This window comes from Vidua macroura, chromosome 1 (assembly GCF_024509145.1).
Source record: "Vidua macroura isolate BioBank_ID:100142 chromosome 1, ASM2450914v1, whole genome shotgun sequence".
Lineage (NCBI taxonomy): Eukaryota > Metazoa > Chordata > Aves > Passeriformes > Viduidae > Vidua > Vidua macroura.
Genome location: NC_071571.1, coordinates 13,586,995 through 13,606,749, shown reverse-complemented (window position 1 = coordinate 13,606,749; position 19,755 = coordinate 13,586,995). Strand labels below are relative to the sequence as shown.

At 38.4% G+C, this 19,755-nt stretch overlaps 1 protein-coding gene across 23 annotated transcripts in view; it reads right to left on the bottom strand.

The window, feature by feature from the left end:
• PARD3 (par-3 family cell polarity regulator) overlaps positions 1–19,755 on the bottom strand; it is a 443,499-nt gene that overhangs the window by 307,152 nt on the left and 116,592 nt on the right. The window contains exons 1-2 of one of the 23 annotated variants that reach the window (XM_053973006.1): positions 19,492–19,628; positions 19,062–19,117 (exon numbers count right to left, since the gene is read on the bottom strand). The exons of the other annotated variants lie outside the window; for them this stretch is intronic. Of the exons in view, the coding sequence (XP_053828981.1) occupies positions 19,062–19,079 (18 nt within the window). The 5' untranslated portion in view covers positions 19,080–19,117; positions 19,492–19,628. Of the gene's footprint in view, positions 1–19,061; positions 19,118–19,491; positions 19,629–19,755 lie in introns of those variants that run through there. 23 annotated transcript variants of the gene reach the window in all.

Below are 19,755 nucleotides of genomic sequence, written 5' to 3'. Positions count from 1 at the left end.
TGAACCTATGCCAAATACAGAGCTCTGCTCTTAACCAAAACACACTCCTTAGATAACATTTGGTAGTCCAATAAAGAAGAGAATCTTCCTAAACACCTTTAGGTTTTCTACTGCTAAGAAGACTACAGTGATCTCTGTATGGATTTCAAAAAGCTTGGTTCATCCATATCCAGGTGGATTTTCATTTACCACACACTTGCTTATTTCCCACAAAATACCAGGTTTAATGACTTAGTAGCACAGCCCCAGGCACATTCACTAAAACCTGGGCTCCCAATTTCCAAAATTATCTTGAGCCACTTTTTCAACAATATTTTGGCAGATAAGGTTGTGGAAGGGCATTCCATGTATTTTTTTCCCCCATAAAAATGCTAGAAATCAGATGCTCAGGTATTTCTGAAACTCTGCTTTTAAAAGCCACCCGGTAACTTTTCAAATCTGTCCCCTTAAGTCTTTCTGAACACAATCAGGAAAAAAAAAAACGCAGGAAGAAATAAGAGTAAGAAGGGAGAACCTCAGAAGGAAACTAGCAGATTAATGTCATCGCATCCATTTTGAAAACATATTTGCTGGTAGTCAAGTGCTTTTCTCTCTTTGAAATGCAGGAATAACCAGTAAAGGACACCTCCGATATTACTCTAACAATAATTTTGCATCAGTCTGTGATTCTTGACTACTTGTTGCAGAAGCCTCTGCCTTGCACTGCTTCTTCTTTACATAGGGATGTAGTGCATTATAACCAAAGAAACAGGAACATAAATAGAGACTTCTGATAGAATTATACTCCTAAATCATTTTGTGTGAAAGCTTGAAAGATTCCAGACTTATTTTCAGGACTAATTTTGAAAATTAATTCCCTAAATCACTCTGCAACTGGGAATAATGCAACTACATTGCCTGGATGAATACAAAAAACTTGCAAAAAACAAAAGAAATACCCAAAAGAGAAATTACAGTTATATGCACAATCATTTCAAGCTACCAAACTTGGGACCAGACTATCATTCTTACCTTTTACCTTAACTCACCCCATATCCATAAAATGCATTTTTCAACACATAATAAAAGTGTAGTGCAGCCTAGGGAAGGAGACACAAGCACTGCCAAACCCATCAGCCTCAACCTGTGGACAAGGACTGCTCTGAAAATCTCAAAACAGATCACTTCCATTCTGTAGGTCCCCTAATGTTTCCCCACTCCTCAGGGCTCATCTAGCCTATATTTCTCCTCTTTTCTCTCCTGGAAAAATTAAGGCTATAAAAGTAGCTGACACCTCATACCAGGCCAGCAGGCCCATCCCTGGTTGAAGTATCTATATTTCATAGTGACTTCAAATATTGTTGTAAGGTTATTAAAATCATTCACGATTTTATCTGTGCCAAATGGATCATTACACTGTCAACACTCATCTTTATTATGCAAAAATATGCAGAATTTAACATCTTTTGTCGAGCTGGCAAAACAGTATATTCAGTAGTAACTCTGTTTTTCATTAAATTTTGTACAAGGTTAAAGAGTATGTGGAATCTGATTGCCAAAGTCTCCATTCAAAAACATCACACAAAGCAAGCTGATTGATCGTAGCAAAAGATTATTTATTTATTACCTACAGACAAATATTTTTTTCTGATTAATTTATAGTGTCCTTTCATTTTTACAATTATAAGTTAAAGGTTGCCTTTTTTTGGAGGAGGAGGAGGTAAGATCTTTTTTTTCTTTTCTCCTTTTCTCTCTTTTATTCCCCTTGTTCTTCTGCGTGCACCTAACAATCCTGCTTGATAGAAACTGTCCATAAGCTCCAAGGCTACCTCCCATCCTGCCTCCTATCTTCAACTGCTCTCTAAATGTCCTTCAGCAGAAACAGAAGTGAATTCAATCTGGTTACCTCTTGCAAAAGAATAATTTCTTGGGAAGCTCCAGCCATCTTGAAATAGCTTTTCTGAATGTCTCATTAAATCTTCATTTGATTCTTTTTTCTTTGTATTTCTCCTGCCACATTTAATCTTTGCAATTGTATGAATTTTTAGAAAGCCTTTTTGGGGTGCAGTTTGTATTTCAGTGCCACACAAAGCAGATACATTGCATAAGGGTAACACAGGTAGCTGGGTAAATTATGCTGTCAAAAGTGATTAACATTTAAAAGGACTAAACAGAGGAAGCAGATAATACCTCCCAGATCTGCTTTTAATTAAAACATCTTAGCAATTATTATTAAAAGGCAAAGACTGAAAATGAGAAACAGCATAGCTTCTAAAGAGAATAGTTTTTATACTTTTCATTAGGGGTCACCTTTTCTCATGTGCAAGACCACTTTTACATTACCTGCCTCACTGGAGACCATTCACTTATTAAGAGAACTTTGCCCACACTGAAACAAAAAAATACACATTTAATCTGAAACATTTATGCATTCATTACTGTTTGAAATGTCCTTGCTTTAGGATAATGTTGCCTCTCAGTGAAAGCAAATTGTATTTAAGTCTCTGTGCCTAATTGTTGTATCCCAGATGATTCCTCTACTTTCCAAAATAATTACCAAGCATTATATCACCTACGCTAAAACAGTAAAAGGGTATCACCAATGAACCCCATAGTAGGTGAAATGAATAGCACATACCAGGAAAGTCTAGTACGTGTAGCCTTTGCACATAAATCAAACTGCATTACGCATTCTGACAGCTCCATCTAGCCACAGCTACACAAAAGTAACCTTATCCCAGGCACAATGAATTAATTTACATTCAGCACATACCAGCAATTGCACAAACTTGTGGTCAAAAGTGTCTTTTCCAAAACAACTGCATTGTTTAGCCACTAGATTAACACTTTCATGATCTTATCTGGGTTTCAGAGAAAAACAGAATCAGAAAACTCATGTTTTTAAAGGCCCCAAAATTAGAGCATCTGGATAATGTCAGGAACAGATGCTGAGATCAGAACTTGGGATGGGAACCTCAAACGTCTTGGGGAGAATGCAGAGCAAAATGGGATATAATGCAAAAATGCAGAGTCTGAGACAGGCAGCGTGCAGGCCATGCACATCTGATGGAGCAGATGAGCAAGAAAAATAGCAGAATGGTCAGCTGCCAGAAATGGGGGGAAGAGGAGGGAAGCCTCCTTGCTGTGAAGCTCCAGCACTACCAATGTACAGTTCATGGAGCAGCCTCTGGAAAAGGAGCTAACTACTATAGGTATCCTGCCCATTTGTGTACATGTAAGTTCAACATATTAAAATAATTTGATGAAAGGAACTGTCATTTCCTTATATGTTATTTTCTATAATGCCAACCACTCTTGACCTGACAGGTGTAAAGATCAGGCAAGGCCCTTAAAAGTGATCCAACTTTCAGACACAAAGAATGGCTAAAATATCTTCCTCAGAAACCACCACAGGGTACTGAAATACACTTTGGTTAGATCTAATTTTAAGCACACATATTTGAAAGCACTGGCTTGAGACTGTACAATGAACAGAGGCAATGCATCTCCTTATATCCATAATCATTATCATTATCAAATTCCTTATGAGAAGTGGCAAATGCTGGAAAAGAATTTTTTTAGCATTTTGAGTTGTAGCCAATGCAATTTACAGATCACTGATAAAGCATTTTGTCCTTAAGCTGATCTAAATTTAAATTTTAAATTATGTTAGTTTACCAAGAGTACTTGAGCTGTGCTAAGTCCCTTAAAACTCCAAATGATAAATCCTCAAGTTTCAAACATGCAATATTTCCATGTTACACTTAATTCCAAAATAACTAATGCAGAAGAAAAGAAGATTAGTCCTCAGAGGTGGACTAGTGCAGCTGCCTAAAAAAGCAAACAAATTTAAATCTTTCAGACCACTGTGCTGGTACCAGGACATGAAGAGGCATTAGCTCAGTCCAAACTGAAATTTTAAATTCCCTTAGAAATCACACAGAAAGAAAATGCAGTTCCCACTACATGCCAATTCCCAGAAATGCTCCCTCAGTCTCAGCAAAGTAAAATCAAAAGGCAAAGAGCAGAGGGGCTGCGCATCCCCCAGCCCAGTCCACCCACATGCACTGCCAACCACAATTGTATTTGAAAACTAATATCAATGACAACAACAACAACAAAAATCTTAGGATGCCGTTATTTCACTGAGCTCCAAAGACTGACTCACTTCTTATCCCACTAAGCATCTACTTTGGATGTTCTGGTACAGATATTTCTGAGATGGGAAAGGCAAACACCACCTGGACTGTCTCCACCATCCTTTCACATTCAGACATCATGGAGAGACAGGAGGAAAAGAGAAGGAAAAGTAGCAAACAACAAACTAGAAAGGAAAGAGAAGATACACTGTACCGGAACATGTCTTTTTTATTTTCACACTGGCAGTTTAGCATTGTCCAATAAAGATATTTTATGATCTCAGATGCCTTGACACTTCTCAAAGGTGAGTGGAGAACAAACATATGTGCATTCACGTAAGGGAAGAATCATGTACGCTTTTGTAAAAAACACAGCTGTATCATGGCTCCCTGCACCAGCCAGTGGACAGGTATGCACTTTTTTCTCTGGAAGTATGTATCTTGGCAGCATTAACAGGTAACAAGGGCCTCCAGGGTGGCAGCAGTGATGCCAAGGCAAAGAGAAGACTCCACTGCAGGAGTGGAGATTTCAGGATCACAGTGGATGCAGTGCTGGAATTAAAGCACATGATTCACATATGCTACCAGCAGAGAATAGGTAACAGTGATGTATCAGAGCCAGCACATACAAAGCAGCCTCCCCACCCCTTCATGGTGGGATTCAGCAGTCATCAATTTACAGCAGTAATTCAGGAAGTAAATTGTGCTGAGGAGCAAACACGACAGTTGCTTCTTCTGAGGCCACTTAATGCTACCCTCAGCAGCACAACTGTGCCTAATCTCCCCTAAATCTCCCATCACTGCCAGAAAGCTGCAATCTTTATATATATTCCTGTTCATTCTTTATCTGTTGCCTTGCATGAATAAAGTTTAGTTCATGAGTTTATTTTGGGCCTGTTACCAGCTATATTCCTTCAGTTCTAATTTGGCAAATTGTATCCTGAAAATGCCAGAAGGATCCAATCAGGGCTTTGGTATGTGAAGTATCCTTTGAAAAAAACAACTGAGCATCATCATTTTTGGGTTTTCCAACAATCCTTCCCACAAGTAAACTTTAGCTCCACTTGGAGCTATTTACATGCTCATTTCACTCCACTCCCATCCCTAAAACTCATGAGTAAAGGAGCTTTCTTAAGTATCTGAATACGTACAGTCATGGACCAGCAGGTGAACCTACTCATAACTTGGAGAAGAAACTGTGGCAGTGGTGTGAATCACTGCAGAGCTGAAGCACCAGATGTTCAAGAGGACAAGTGTTTCTAAGAACTCATTTTAGTGTTTTGCATTGCTCTTTCAAGCAAGAATACTGTGCATGTCGTTGTCTTCTGGATGCACGTCCTGCATTCTGGATTCACACAATGCACCTTGACACTCCATGCTTCCCAAAACAGGGACCAATGGTACATGCCCAGCCCAGAAGGGCACATACAAGGTTTGTATAAAGAGGACGTTGCTCCTCCTCAGCTGACTGCACAGAAGTGGAAAACCACAGGGAAAGATGGGTGAAGAAATGCAAAGCTCACTCAGCTTTCAAAAGCACAGAACAGCTTGGATCACTCACCAAGCCCCTCCAAAAAAATCCAAAAAACTTTTCAGAGTTGTGAGCAAAAGCAATGAACAGTTCAACACTTTGCCGATCCAATGTACTTTTCGATTCAACTTCCAGCAAACATTTCATATGAGAAAGCTCTGAATTTGAACTGTTAGAACAGTTTCTAAATCCTGTAAAATAAAACTATACTGATTTAACAGCATGCTTGCCTTTTCACCATGTCCACTTTGATCCTAGAAATCTAGTAATACAGAAGAATGAAAAAAAAAATCCAAAACTAAAAAAATCCCATACCTACATACCTTTAAAAAATCACTCAAATAAGGCACTCAAGCTGTGATTAATTCTCATCAGAAACACACATTTGACCCAATTTTTTTCACTTTATAACATCAAACTATGAATGGGGTTTGTTTTTCTAAGAGGTTCACTCAAAGTATATCTTGCATGCAAGTCTGTCAGGTAGAAATAGTTCAAACTGAACTGACAAAGACCAGCTTCCTAGATTCCTCCTGCAAGGTTTCTCTGCAGAGCAGTCAGACAAGGAAACAATACAGGTTTTAGTGTTGGCAAAAGGCATTTGGTGGTGAAACCTAAAGGGATGCGTCTACTTCCTCCTTTCTCTAATCCCTAAATAACTCTTTGGAAAGCTTAGGACATCTGTCATTTTCTGACACCTTTGGTAGAAAAAATAATTTAAGACCAGTGACCAAATTTGGAATGAAAAATTTCAGATCAACATATCATCTCTCTGCTGTGCTCCTGAAACGTGGGAACTGGTTGGTTAAAAATCCAGAACCGCAACTACTTCCACCATAACCCCTGAAGCTGCGGACAGGGCAACGCTCCTGGAGAAAGGCCATGCAGCATGGAGCCAGTGGACAGTACAGAGCCTACCAGATAACTTCTGGTCTGAGAAAATATGCATGCAAATATGCCACAGCTATTGGCTTGGGTAATCTTAGCCAGACAGGAGCCTCCTGACTGCCCAGGGAAGGGCAGGACGCTCACACAATTCCACTGTGCAGTGATTTGTGCACTGATTCCAGAAGCAAGTGCACCCTTCCAAACCAGTGTAAGGATAGCTGGCCAACATCAGCACCTGCAGAGGCACCACAGCTGGAGAAAGAGGAGGGCTACCTGTTACAACCACAGGCTACTGCTGCTTATAGAGATCCTCTGTATGCTTCTCCTCACACCTCTTTGTCAAGGTCTAATTCATCAAATAAGAAAAGAGAGACTATGCATAAATGTTACATTCTGTGTTACGTAATTTACCTGAAGCAGGCACCAATACTGGTGGTTACAAACTAAAAGATGCTTTAAAGTTGTAACTATATTCAGGCTGTACTGCTTCACCGAGGCACCTCAGTCACCAAAGCCAGCTAACCCCTAGTACTGACTTTGCACATAGATTCTGGAAGATGTTTTTCTGATACCCCAAAGTCTGGGATTTTGCACAGCTGTTAGCAGAACAGCTACCAGCAAGGAGCACCGAGTATTACACTGTTTGGCACCTAGTCAGCAGCCAGACACATTTCCTACAACCTGGGCACCAAACAGTCTCCTACACACTCAGCTCATTTTATTTAGATCCTATCATGCAGCAGATTTAATTCTGAAAATTGACCTTAACATTAAACCATAAAAAAAATTACTTCAGTAACATTTTTTCCTGGAGAAGCATTGCATGATTTCAGACATGAACCTTAGATTCTTGTTTTGAGAAACCAGTTTCCTCATACCAGCAGGAATTCTGTGTGCCTGATGTTGAATGGCTCTCTGGAGGGTGCAGCTATCTTCCACTAGCAGTATAGACATTAGGATACCAGTTTAACTTCAGCACAATTCTGATGCCTAAAATTAAGAAACGTAAGTAGCCATCTGTGTTACTCAATTGCAAAGTTATATGAAAGTGGAGAGAAGAATATAATAATTAAAAAAAAAAAGAACATTGTATAATTCCACTTAAGAGTTGTACTTCCAATTATCAAACTATGAAATATTAACAAATACAAGAACTGCCACCAAATATAATTTATAACATTTATGGATAAATCTACAGAATCTATGTTCAAAGAGGAACAACTATAGTAGTATTGCATGCTGTGCATCATCTTAATCACATGGCTTAAATCAAGGAACAATTGACTAAAAGGCTACGAAAATGTAGTTTATGAGACTGACATGACTGTTAATACAGTGCTCAGCAGTTGCTTTCCAGACCAAGGCTGATGTTTTAAGCCTAATTTGAAAGCAAGAAACAAAAGGTTACAAAGTGCTCATAACACCATCCATTCTATGATCTGATTTTTATTTTGAAGGAGTAATTCAATCTGCATGGAAATGTCATGATAGGTCATTTTCACATCTTTGACTCAGCAAACTAATAAGAGTTGACTGTGCTGAAGTAAAAAAATGTATCAGAGACAAAAATTTGGATGGTCAGACATCTTTACTCTTGTATATATGGAAAGATCTTAGATTATTCTGACAAGTGTCCAGCTGAATTAGTCAGACAGGCAATCAGTCAAGTGTTTACTGGTGTCACACAGAGGACCATGGAAAGCTACAGCATCATTTTAATTAAAATACTGAAAGCAAGTTCGAAAAATTCCTGTTAAAGGTATTCCTGATCACCAAAACCATCTACATGACATATGTAACTAGAATCACTGAGTGCCTGCAGGTCCTAGTGTGGCCCACAGCAGTGCTAACCCTCAGGAATGACACAGTCTAGACAAGAGCTGAAAATAATAAGGGGTTGCCTGCCCCAGTTTCCCTGAAATTGTCAGCAAGCAGAAAATAAAGTGATGATTTGATTTTTAGCCACTGAGCCCCATGCAACTCTTAGCTGAAACTGCCCCTCACAGGCACTGAGAAAGAACACAGCCCAGTTTTTGTTTGCAGGTCATTGTAGATATGACCCAGTAATGCAACCAAGTATAACTCTGCCTTCTTCAGTAGAATACCTCACTCACTCACACTCTGACAATCAACCAGGAAAGAATTTCTTATCTTAACTAGGGCAGAGCCGCCACCACAGCAGCTTTGGGAGACATAAGGGACTGCAAAAGCAGGTGTCTCTTTAGATTTAGGATTCCAGATTTGTCTGTCCATTATTAATGATCCACCTACTGTGTTCTTGTGAAATATGAATCTTTTCAAGCACTTTAAAATCACAAGCATGGGTTATTTTACATTAAAGACTTACAGTCTACAGTATTAGACTAATTGCATGACTGAGGTGGAGAACAGATTCAGGCAGCTGGGAGTGACAAAGAAGAAAAGCAATATATACATGGGCAGCAGTTCCTTTCACCACACCACTGCCACCAGGCAAGAAATCAGGAATACATTCTGACTTTCAGCAACTGGACAACAAGCAAACAAAATTAAAATTCGAGTAAGCAAACACAGACTGTATTCTCCATGTCCCACAGCCCAGCAAGTGCTGAGAAGGACATATCTGCCTTACTGCTAGAGTGCTGTGACCACGATGGAGATGTAGCTTCATCCCTTGAAACAGAACTCCTTGAGTCAGTTTTGTTACACCAGATGTCTCAGGAAGTGTTATTTCCCTATTAAAGGCTGTATTTCACTGCAGACTTTTCAATAGTTTGAATCTCCTGTGACATGGGTAAGAAAAGGTTCAAACCTCAAAGCACAGGAAACAGGGCAGCATCTCAAAGTGATGGCACCTCCAGAACAAAGTGGGTGTCTGGGTTTGCAAAGAAAGGTGGCTGTGTTTGTTTTGGTTTGTTTTATAGAAACCCCAAGAAATTACCCATGTCCATCTAACCAACAGCTTGCAATGTACCACTGAAAATATATATATTGCTTTTATTTTCCCTAAAATCAACTTAACTAGCTCTCATTCTTCCTGTATTATTTTAGACAGTCAATGTATTTTCCTCCCACTGGACAGAGAATGAACACATTATCTTTCCATCTTACAGGGCCCCTGACAGCCAAATAAAACATGGTTATTACTGTCAAAACTCAAATGAAATATTCTGAACATGGCAAGAAGTTATTAGCCTGATGTTCAGAAGACAAGCTAGAAATGGAAATGGGAAGGAAAAATATTTCCCCTATTTTTATAGGTTTTGCGGGAAAATTAGGTTATCTTCTTGTTGAAATAGGTTTGAGTTGGATTTCGTTTTTGCTGTGTCGAAATATCCTAATTATTCCATTAGGAAGATGCAGGATATTAATTTTTATTAATCAAAATACTGATAAATAAGAGAGCAATTATTGAAAAACATTAATATTACTTTAATATCTTAAATTATACACACTAAATCAGCCAGGTAATGTCATTTCAGTGCACAGTAAATTCACAGCAAGTAAGATTTGTGGTATGATAGATAAACCCAGAAGCACTAAATAAGAGCATTCACCTTTCAAACCTCTTTCCTGCTGCACTTGAAAAACAAGCCGACAACACACACCACGGCTGAAATGCTCCCTATACAGAGATTGCCTACTTTAACTAGGCTCACCTATAATTAGACAAGCACAATCTACTCTGCATAATAATTGAGAAATATATAACAATGGAATAGCAGTGAAGAAAAGGGAGATTATTCTTCCTGCACACTCAAGTGGTGGTAGAAACCGCAAAGTAAAAATCAGTTGAGATGTCATCTCTCCCAGTACACTAGTGAGAGAAGAATTGAGCTGAAAATTGTACTTATTACAATTTTAAAGACACATCCAGTCTGGTTTGAGGCCAATCTCAGCACAGCTGGCTCCCAGGGAGCCCCCAGCACTCGTGCTGCAGCCAGCAGCTGCCAAAGGGACACTTGTCTCCAATGGGTTCCTCTGAGCATCCTTACATCCTAGAGCCACGCAGAGGGATCCATACTGTTTGATCATGGAATCACATCCTTTGATAGCTTGCACATAAAAATGACATTAAAGCAAATTAACTGTGCACTAGCATTCATCAGTAGGGCGTTTTGACACTCAAGCAGTCAAGTCCACTGATACCTTCTATGTATATTAAAGACAGGTCCATGTGGAAAAGCAATTCTCAAACGTTTCTAGAAAATCAGGCATTAACTAAGTAAGTTTTTAAAACTCCACAACACACACACAAAAAAAACCAAACACCCACCAAACACACAGATGTCCTGGATCCACCCATCCCAGTATTCTGCTCTAACAACCTTCAACAGCAGATGCCATAAGAACAGGGCAAAAATATTTCCTGTCTCTGCTCTCATGGCCTGCAACTCAAGGACATCCTAAATCACACCATACAGTCCTTCTGCTTAGGCTCTTTAAGCCAAAATTAAATATACATTTATAATACAAATATTTTGTACAAATATTTTGAAAATTATCTAAATCCAGGCCCTGGGATTTAGTGCTATTTATGCCACTTGTTCAGACCTGATCAGATCTGCTCTTTTCAAGCAGTGCATTTCAACTCAAAACTTCCAAATTATAAAACCAAGAGGGTTTCTCACTATTTTTTCCTGCTACAATTTTTATCAAGTTGGCCCACACAAACATCAAAATATGTTTCCAATGAGCCTGAATATCCAGCATGTGTGATATCCTTGGGAATAACTCTAAGAGCCCTATTTAGCTCTAAAGACTTACGGTATTTTCAAATTTAAAGACTATTTACTTATACCAACAAAGTAATTTTTTGCACTGCTTCCTTTTCTGAGTTACAGAAATTCTGAAAGAGCCCTGGATATCAGCATCTCACAGTGTGTGTCATCCATCAGCCAGGTGCAATTGCCACCCAAAGGATCAGCTTCAAAGTTCCCAATATTCACATTTTAATGTTGGTTCTGGTTCTGTAGGAGTGCCAGACTCAATATTCACCCTCATTTTCTCACACTGCAGACCAGGCACAGAGGTTTCCTTCAGAGCTGTGGTTACCCCCAGCCCACAGACCTCTGCAATGTGCTCATCTCGCTCCTCCTGTTAAACTCTCTTGGCCTTTCTGCAAAGTCCCAGTGTGTGTAATGCAAACACTGACAAAAGTAATAAAGAGCTGCTCTGAACTTTGATGGGTTTCTCTGCACTTCAAGGCACATTCAGCAGAAGGGACACAGTTGCCTTCTGTGAAAATAAGTTTTGCACTCGTAAAATGGCAGGATGATCAAGTATTTTCTCCTCATCTGCAAAGTGATACATAGTTTTTTAGCCTTTAACTGTTCAGAGTAAAATAAAACAACAGGACCACAACACTATTATGTTCTGTTTTCTAAGTAATTCTGTTTTTCATTATTTTAAATCATATTATATTGTACTTTATGCTCCTTTCTAGAAAAAAAAAAGATAACTAAATAAGATTTCAAAACAATTTAAATATATCAAAGTACTTTGCAAATAAGGTTTATACGTTCACTTTCTATGACACAATTAGGAATCTTCCTATAAAAGCCAGAAGTTCTGGAACTGTAATTGTATCATGCCTTTCAAACCAGGTACTTCATCTTACATATTAGAATTCATATTTTTATAGGTCTTCATTGCCACAAAAAGGAGGGGGGAGGGATAGGAATCAAATAAGAATTGCAAGCTCCAAACTTATGGTTATTTTAAGTGAAAAATGTACAAGGACCCTGCTCAAAAAGTAACTGAAGGGACCGCAGGAGCAACAAAAGAAAAGAAAAACAGGTACAGAACTTGAATTAGCTTTTATGAAGTTTTTTCATAGTGAGGAAAAATACCAGTATTTGTTCCATTACCTTCCACAGAAGGTATACTTGTGTATACATTTTTTATTAAAATACCTGCATTTATTATGTTTTTTATAATTTCCAATACTCTGCAACTAAATTTTAAGAGAAAAAAAAACCCAAACTATAAAATATACATGCAGTAGTTATTTTTGTGGTCCTTGTCAGAGGTCATTACTTCTATTAAAGCCATCTTGGATGAGAATCCATAGGGTTTATATACTCTTGTTTTACAAAACCCAAGCATACTATTTAACCAGCATCTTACAAACCTATTCAAACTGAGTTCTCTGAGTTACTTCAGCAATTCAACCAGTGATATAATTAATTTTGATGTAAATCTCTCTCAGGGGCTTTAATGAGCCAAGTCAGGAAAATTCAAATTAAATTATCCAAATTAAATTAAAGAAATGTACACTAGACCTCCGAAGCTCATAAGTAATGATGTTAAAAGTATTTCCCCAACACTACCTAGAAATAGCATATTAATAATAATGTTTAAAATGCAGTTAGTTCTTTAAGAAACAGAGATGTTACTCAAGAAGCCCAGGAAATATTTTTTAAATATTTAGTTCAAGTCAGGATTCTAGGACAATTACATATGATGGTTTTGCTTCTACATTATGCAGCTACCTGTCCTACTGTTCAGGAATCAGCACACAACAGTGTTGAGTCCAAAGTTCTAGAGGGGGAAATGAGGACACTTGTTTCCAGAGCTCGACTCCCCAGATGAAGTCAAACACTTCTCGCATGGGGCCAGCATGCTCATGGCTATACCAGCCTCCTCCACTGCAGGCTTCTTGGAACAGGACAAGAGGGACAGCTTAGGAACCTAGCAAAGTAACACCCAGCCCAAAAAAACAGTTGCCATTACAAACAGTGCCTCTGCATCACAGCATGCTGAAGGAAAGCAGAGTGAAAGGTAGAACTGAGTGCAAAGGCACCACAATCAGTTTTTACAACCAGCTACAATTGCTGTTTTTTTCCCCAAACCTTACACATGATAAATTAAAAAGCAAGATGAGTAAGGCATCACTGCTCCAGTCTATATAATCAGGGTGACCTCACATACACAAATGTACAATTAATAAATGGAATTGTTTTAAATCTATCTCATAAAGAATGCTCATTCCACCCAAACAGAGTCTCCACACAACCAAGAACAGGGTCTATAAAGCTATACCATGTTTCAGAAGACAGGCCAGACACAAGAACATTAAAAAATTGATAATTCTATTTTAGCAGAGCAGCATGATAGATGGCACTTTTATGCTGTAACCTAATAAAATATCCCCTTTTGTCTCTCCTACTAGAAGAACATTATACTTTAAACTAGATCTAATTAAAAATAGCAGGGGATGAGGTTTGTATCAAAGACTTGCCTCTGCAGATGGTGATCCCCACACAACACCAGACTGCACCTACAGCTGAGAAGAGGTCCCCATGCCTGGCAGCTTCCCACTCATGCCCTCAGGAAAGGTAGGTGATTAATGGACTCTACCTAATGGCAAAGTAAATGAATCAGCACCACTAAGCTCCTCATCTGAAACACCAGAAAGTTTGGTTTCAAAGAGGTGTCCAGGCTTCAGAAAGCTCTGCAAGGAAGGATGCCAACAGCATGTCTCACCAGCCCTGGGCCCTTTGGCAGGCCAGGGAAGAGCGCCCTGCGCGTCCTTCCCGCTCTGTTTGCAAGAACCTGCCTAGAGAGGGTGTGGAATGCCAGCCTGCATCAACGTGGAGCACACACCGAGCCAGCCTACACAGCTCCCATGGGTGCATGGAGGCTGCAGGAGCCCTGAGAGCTGTGGTCACCCAGCAGAGAACCCCACGAGAGCCTAGGAGCTACTGTCAGCATCGCACTGACAACACAAACAAGATTTGCAGGGGAGGAGCTGACAGCACTGTACACTCCTCGCAGCAACAGCTCCCTTCTGCAGCTCCCACGAGGAGGGCATTCAAGAGGCACCTGCCATAGGAGACCCTGGGGCAAGGCTCTTCTTCACCAGCCACCTGCAGGACACAAACATGTACAATTCCCCTGTGAGGCAGCAAAAGCTGCCTGAGCTGAAAGTTTGATTTTTTGAGTAACGTGCCTTTTACGTAGTCTTTTCTTTCTGAAACGCTAAGGAAAATATTCCTCAGACAGACAGTGAAATAAAAGCCAGAGAGCTAAATACTATGTACTTATCCTTTCAGGAAATGCCTAACTTGTGTAGAGGGTTAAACAGATGGAAAACCAGACTATGAAAGTCCACATATTAAGCAGTTTTGAAAACCTGAATTGAAAAGAACCCTTGAAATCTTAAAAAATGAAGATTCAGTAGTAAAATAATCCTGCTCGCTTTGCTATAAAATAGTATCCATAAAAACAACAGTCACACTGAAAGCCATGTAGCAAGTGGAAATCTATGTCTGTTTAGGGCAAACGTTTCTACAGGTCTAAACAGAAAGGCCTAATAAATTTCTCATATTTACAGGATGGGATTTTCAACACAGGTGACTATCGTGAGGGTAAATCTTAACAATAATCTATTTCTACCCTGCAATTCCCCAAAATAATTTCATTAAGGTAGTAGTCTGGAAAAAAACATTGTGCTCTCTTTCTTTGGTTCCTGTCTCTCTCTACTGGCACAAGAGACACAGATGTGGTAAACAGTGACCTTCAAGGATTTCAATACTTTCCTTATCACTGCTTATCTTCCAGGTATGGGGAATGAGCATAGGTGTTCAACTTCATCATCCCCCAAAACTTCCTTGCTATTTTTTCCTCTAAGTTGAGATACAAGTAGTCTTAGTCCCTACAATCTACTTATTTCCAACCCCGCAAGTAGCAACATGTACCATGCTGCAGATTTTGCCAATGCTATTAGAAGCTGTGACACTGAGCAGGGGTGACAATCAAAGCAAAAAAACAGTCATTCTATTTTTTTTCCACATTTCTGTGACACTGAAAAAATACTTCCTGCATATATCATTATATCATTAGTTTCCATCGCATGCATAAGTCAGTGTGTGAGGTTGCTTTTTTATTACACGAAACACATTCAAATGAGAGAGAAAGGACAGAAAAGGGCAAGATAGAAATAATAAGATGTAAAAATATGGTTGTAAATTACAACAAAGTCTGCTCAATTTGTAGCAAGTAATTCTTCAGATAAGCAAAAAATTATCCTGAGAACAAACCCACTGTGTATTTCAAACCCTAGAATCTCTTGATTTGGAGCATGCAATTTCTGCCCTCCCTCTCCCCAACAGTACAATTTGATATTTCAGTCCTAAAGTAATAATACATACAAACAGCTTCATTTACTTGTAGAAAACTGATGAGCCTTCATCTATAGTCAAGCTCTTTAGTGCTCCGATTTGACACAGGAGTCTACTTAAAGCTCAACAGGAGTTTGTGAATGGCTCTTTGTGTGACACGCTAGCTCTAGAAAAATCATTTGCTTTTGGTTTTATTCCACTGTTTCCACTTCATGGATGAAGTTAGCAAGAAGCTAAGCAGCCATCCTGTTCCAGAACAAACATGATTAAAGGAAAGAAATAACCAGGAATATCTGCATGTGTAGAGAAGCCCCCTGTATTTTTACAAGGGAAATGTCAAAAAAAAAAAAAATCAACTATTTCTAAATTTCTAAAAGAATATGGGTTTTCTTCAGCAGTTACACCATCTTTCACTGAATTGGCCATTTTAAAGCAACAACTCCTTTCCACAGGTTTTTTGCTTGGGTTTTTTTTTTTTTTTTGGTCTTTAAAAAGGGTAAGAGTACTAAAAAACAAGGAACTTTTTCAAATCTCCTATTGTTCTAGATATACTATCCTATAGTCACAGATAAGCAGAGTCAGGAATCTCAAAAAAAAGTTGAAAAATATTTCAAGCAAGCCAAATGGAAATCACATTGTTGCAGAGTAGTCTAATAGTCCATCTGTATATACCCATCCTTCCTAGTTAAATTATTTCAACTGTCAGATAAAATGGCATGAATAAAAAGTCTGAAATCAGAAATCTGATATATTGATCGTGATACACAATCAAAGATAGCAATGTTTTTATGGGAGACAACTTTTGTAAATTGTCAGTACATTTTCCCTCTCCTTTTTATTACTCCCTCTTCCCAGAAATAATAAGCCCAGTCATTTTTCTAAAAAGAAAGTATTTCATTTCACAATTCACAGATACTCCTATATCTGCTGAAATGTTATTTGCCAATTACTAACACCCCTACCCATCATGGACTCTGGTATTACCAGGCATTTTTAATGCAGTGAACAGAAACTACTTTTCTCTTAAAACATGGGCTGTGTTAAAATACATAACAAGTGTCATCTAAATATATTTTCCAGTTAAAGAATAGATTTTAATCTCAGTGTAGTGATTTAAAAACAGAAAATTGCCAAGAAATCCAGGGTGAAAGCAGTATTTTATACAAAAGGCAAATGAAAAGTCGATGAATGCAAGATAACCATGAAATGTTGGAAAGTCCAAATAAAAAAATACTTTTTTTTCAAGGACTGTTGCCCTTAATTTAGATGCAATTTGACACATTTGAACTCTGTGTGTCTCTAAAAGAACAAAACAGGAAACAACCACATCCCACTCAATACACTTGAATGAGTCTTATTAAGTTGAATGATGTTTGCTTCGGGCCATAAACAGCAATACAATATTCATCAAAGCTCACCAGATTAAGCTTTTCTCCCACTTGCTTACCTCTGGCCCAGCCGATTTCCCCTAAAAGTAAATCAATTTTGCACTGACAAACATAAGAGTTGATACAAAGGCTTGCTAACAAACCAAACCAAAGAAACCAGGAAAAGCCACTCCATAGCATGAGAGTATTCAATTCATGTAAATTTATAGAAACAACATTTATAGAGAAAAGTAAACTACTTTATAAACTAATACAAATCGTCTTAGAAAAGACAAACTTCTGGACACATCAGTCCTTCCTTCATCAGTCTTCCACTAACATAAATGTGTATTTTAATGAGTTGATAATATTAGACCTCTGGAAGTGATGCATTAGCACAGGGTCTTATCTATCTGTTCACTCTGCTCAACAAAACAACTACAATGTCTCCTGCAGCTACTGGATTAGCCAGCGCTCTCTCATCTCAGGGTCCTACAGGGATGGCACCTGAAGCAGCCAACAGGCTGCACCTCCATAATACTGCCATGATCACAAACTAGTCCTGGAGAGACAAGTCGGAGAAGTGCAGGTGTCTTCAAACTCACCACTTAGCAGCAGGGACAGGCTGCAATACACGGGCAGGTGGGGAAATGGTCCAGACACCTTCCAATGGTGGTGAAGAATCATGGCCTGCAGAATTCAGTCATGCCTGGAGGCCTTACGTGAGCAGTAGCTTCAGCCACCCACAGAAAAAAGTGTTTCTCTCAAGTTTATAAGTCTGTTGGTCTACGTTTATGGAAAATATGTAACTATGGCAATTTCAAAGCAAGATTTTTAGTGTTCAAATCCTTGGCAGAAGCCAACTGTCTTTATATGTACCATTGCCTGGTTATTGCTTGACACTTCTAATGGAGTGAGCAGTAACAGGAATAATGCAGCAATAAAAATCCCACAGGTTCATGTTTTATTTCGGGTTAGCATGAGGGACAAGCACAGGATTGCTGCTCATTATATGGTACCAACACAGCATTGCTAGGATAGAAAAGAGCTCAACGAAGGAATGATACAGTCTCCCAAAATACTTAGAGTACCTTTTACCATAAGGATGTGCTTCCTACGGCACATAACAGAAGAACTGTACTATAATTTAAATTATTATTCTATACTTTTAGACACTTTCTTACCTATCCACCAGAACATGCAGATAAACAATTTTTTTTTAAATTGCTCCCAGAACAGCAGTAAGATTTGACCTTCCTCACTTACTGTAACTAAAAGTACACACATGAACAACAAAAAAGCACTTCTGAAGTAAGTGTTGCTAGCAGAAAAACACAACAGATGCAGATACCATTTAGAAATGTTCCATATGATCCACAATGTGATTTTCTATATTAAAGTACAGCTTTATACCAATTCTGCAGTATGGTTTGTAATAGCAGTAATTTTTTTCAGTTTGCTCATATTTCAAAATGTTCTGCTAAAAATCACAGCACCGCAGTTTATCTTTATGGTTCACTGAGGCTGACAAATTCAGAGGGGGCTATGTATCATTAATGTCACAATAAAAGGACATGCATTAGTGTGTATAATTATTGAAAATGTTTTTATTAAACCAATGGTTTTTTCTGGTTTCTCTATAAAGAAAAAAAATATGCTAAGGGCTGTAAAACAAAGCAGAAATACACAGTTACTAAACAACAAATATACCATCAGGTACAAGGGTGATGGAAAGCATTCAGAACCTTCACATCCATAGAAAAGCAGCAAGCAATTATCCTTAGCCTAAGCAAGACGACAGAATGTAATTCACATAATGCTTCCCCAGACACAGTCTGTATCAACCCCTTCAAGACACCTTCCAAAGATCTTCAGAGCTTAGGTTAAAACTGAAACCAACAAGGAGAAGCAAACATGATGAGGTCCACAGAGCTTGCTAACCACTCAGAGGGTTTGCCTACTATCCAGTTAAATCTGGCAAACATTGACTTGAGGGACATTCAAGAAAATAAACAGTTCAGAATATGCTACATGTAAAGCATTATATATATACCTTGACTTGCTCTTCCATTCTCCCTACTGGCTGTTTATTAGACCCTGATCATTTTCCTGGAATAAATGTTGAAATAAAAAACCTTTAGTTACTCCATTTCTGATACCACTTTCATGTAAAACATGCACCTTTTTAAGGCGCCAAGAAGAAAAAATTAGGACTTGGATTACATACTTCCAACATTTTACTAGGTAAATTCAGTCCTCATGCCAGACTTACTTTCTTTTAGATAAAAATTGAAGGAAAACAAACATCAAACATTGGCATACATTAATGAAAAATGTTATAGTGAATTTTTGGTGAATTTTTGGTTTTAGTTTTTCCGTCAATAAATTCCATTCTATGTTCTCTGTCAATAATGTACAAAATAAAAGTCAAAAGAATACAACATCTTTGAGAATAGGACTTTGTGTGTGTGGCATAAGACTACCTTCCTCCTGTACTTCTGAAAGTCCTCATGTATTTGGCTTTCTCCCATAAGGCATCTTTTGGAGTTCATTTTAAGTCCACCTTCTCTAATAATAAATCTAGTACTTGGAAATCTGCAGCAATACATTTTGGCATGAGAACATGATTAGCTACATGTTTGCACACTGCTGTATTATGACCTTTTCAATACTACAGTTATCAAACACTTTTTAAAACCCTTGGACTTGACATACATGTGTATGCTGATCACCTCATGAAAACATAC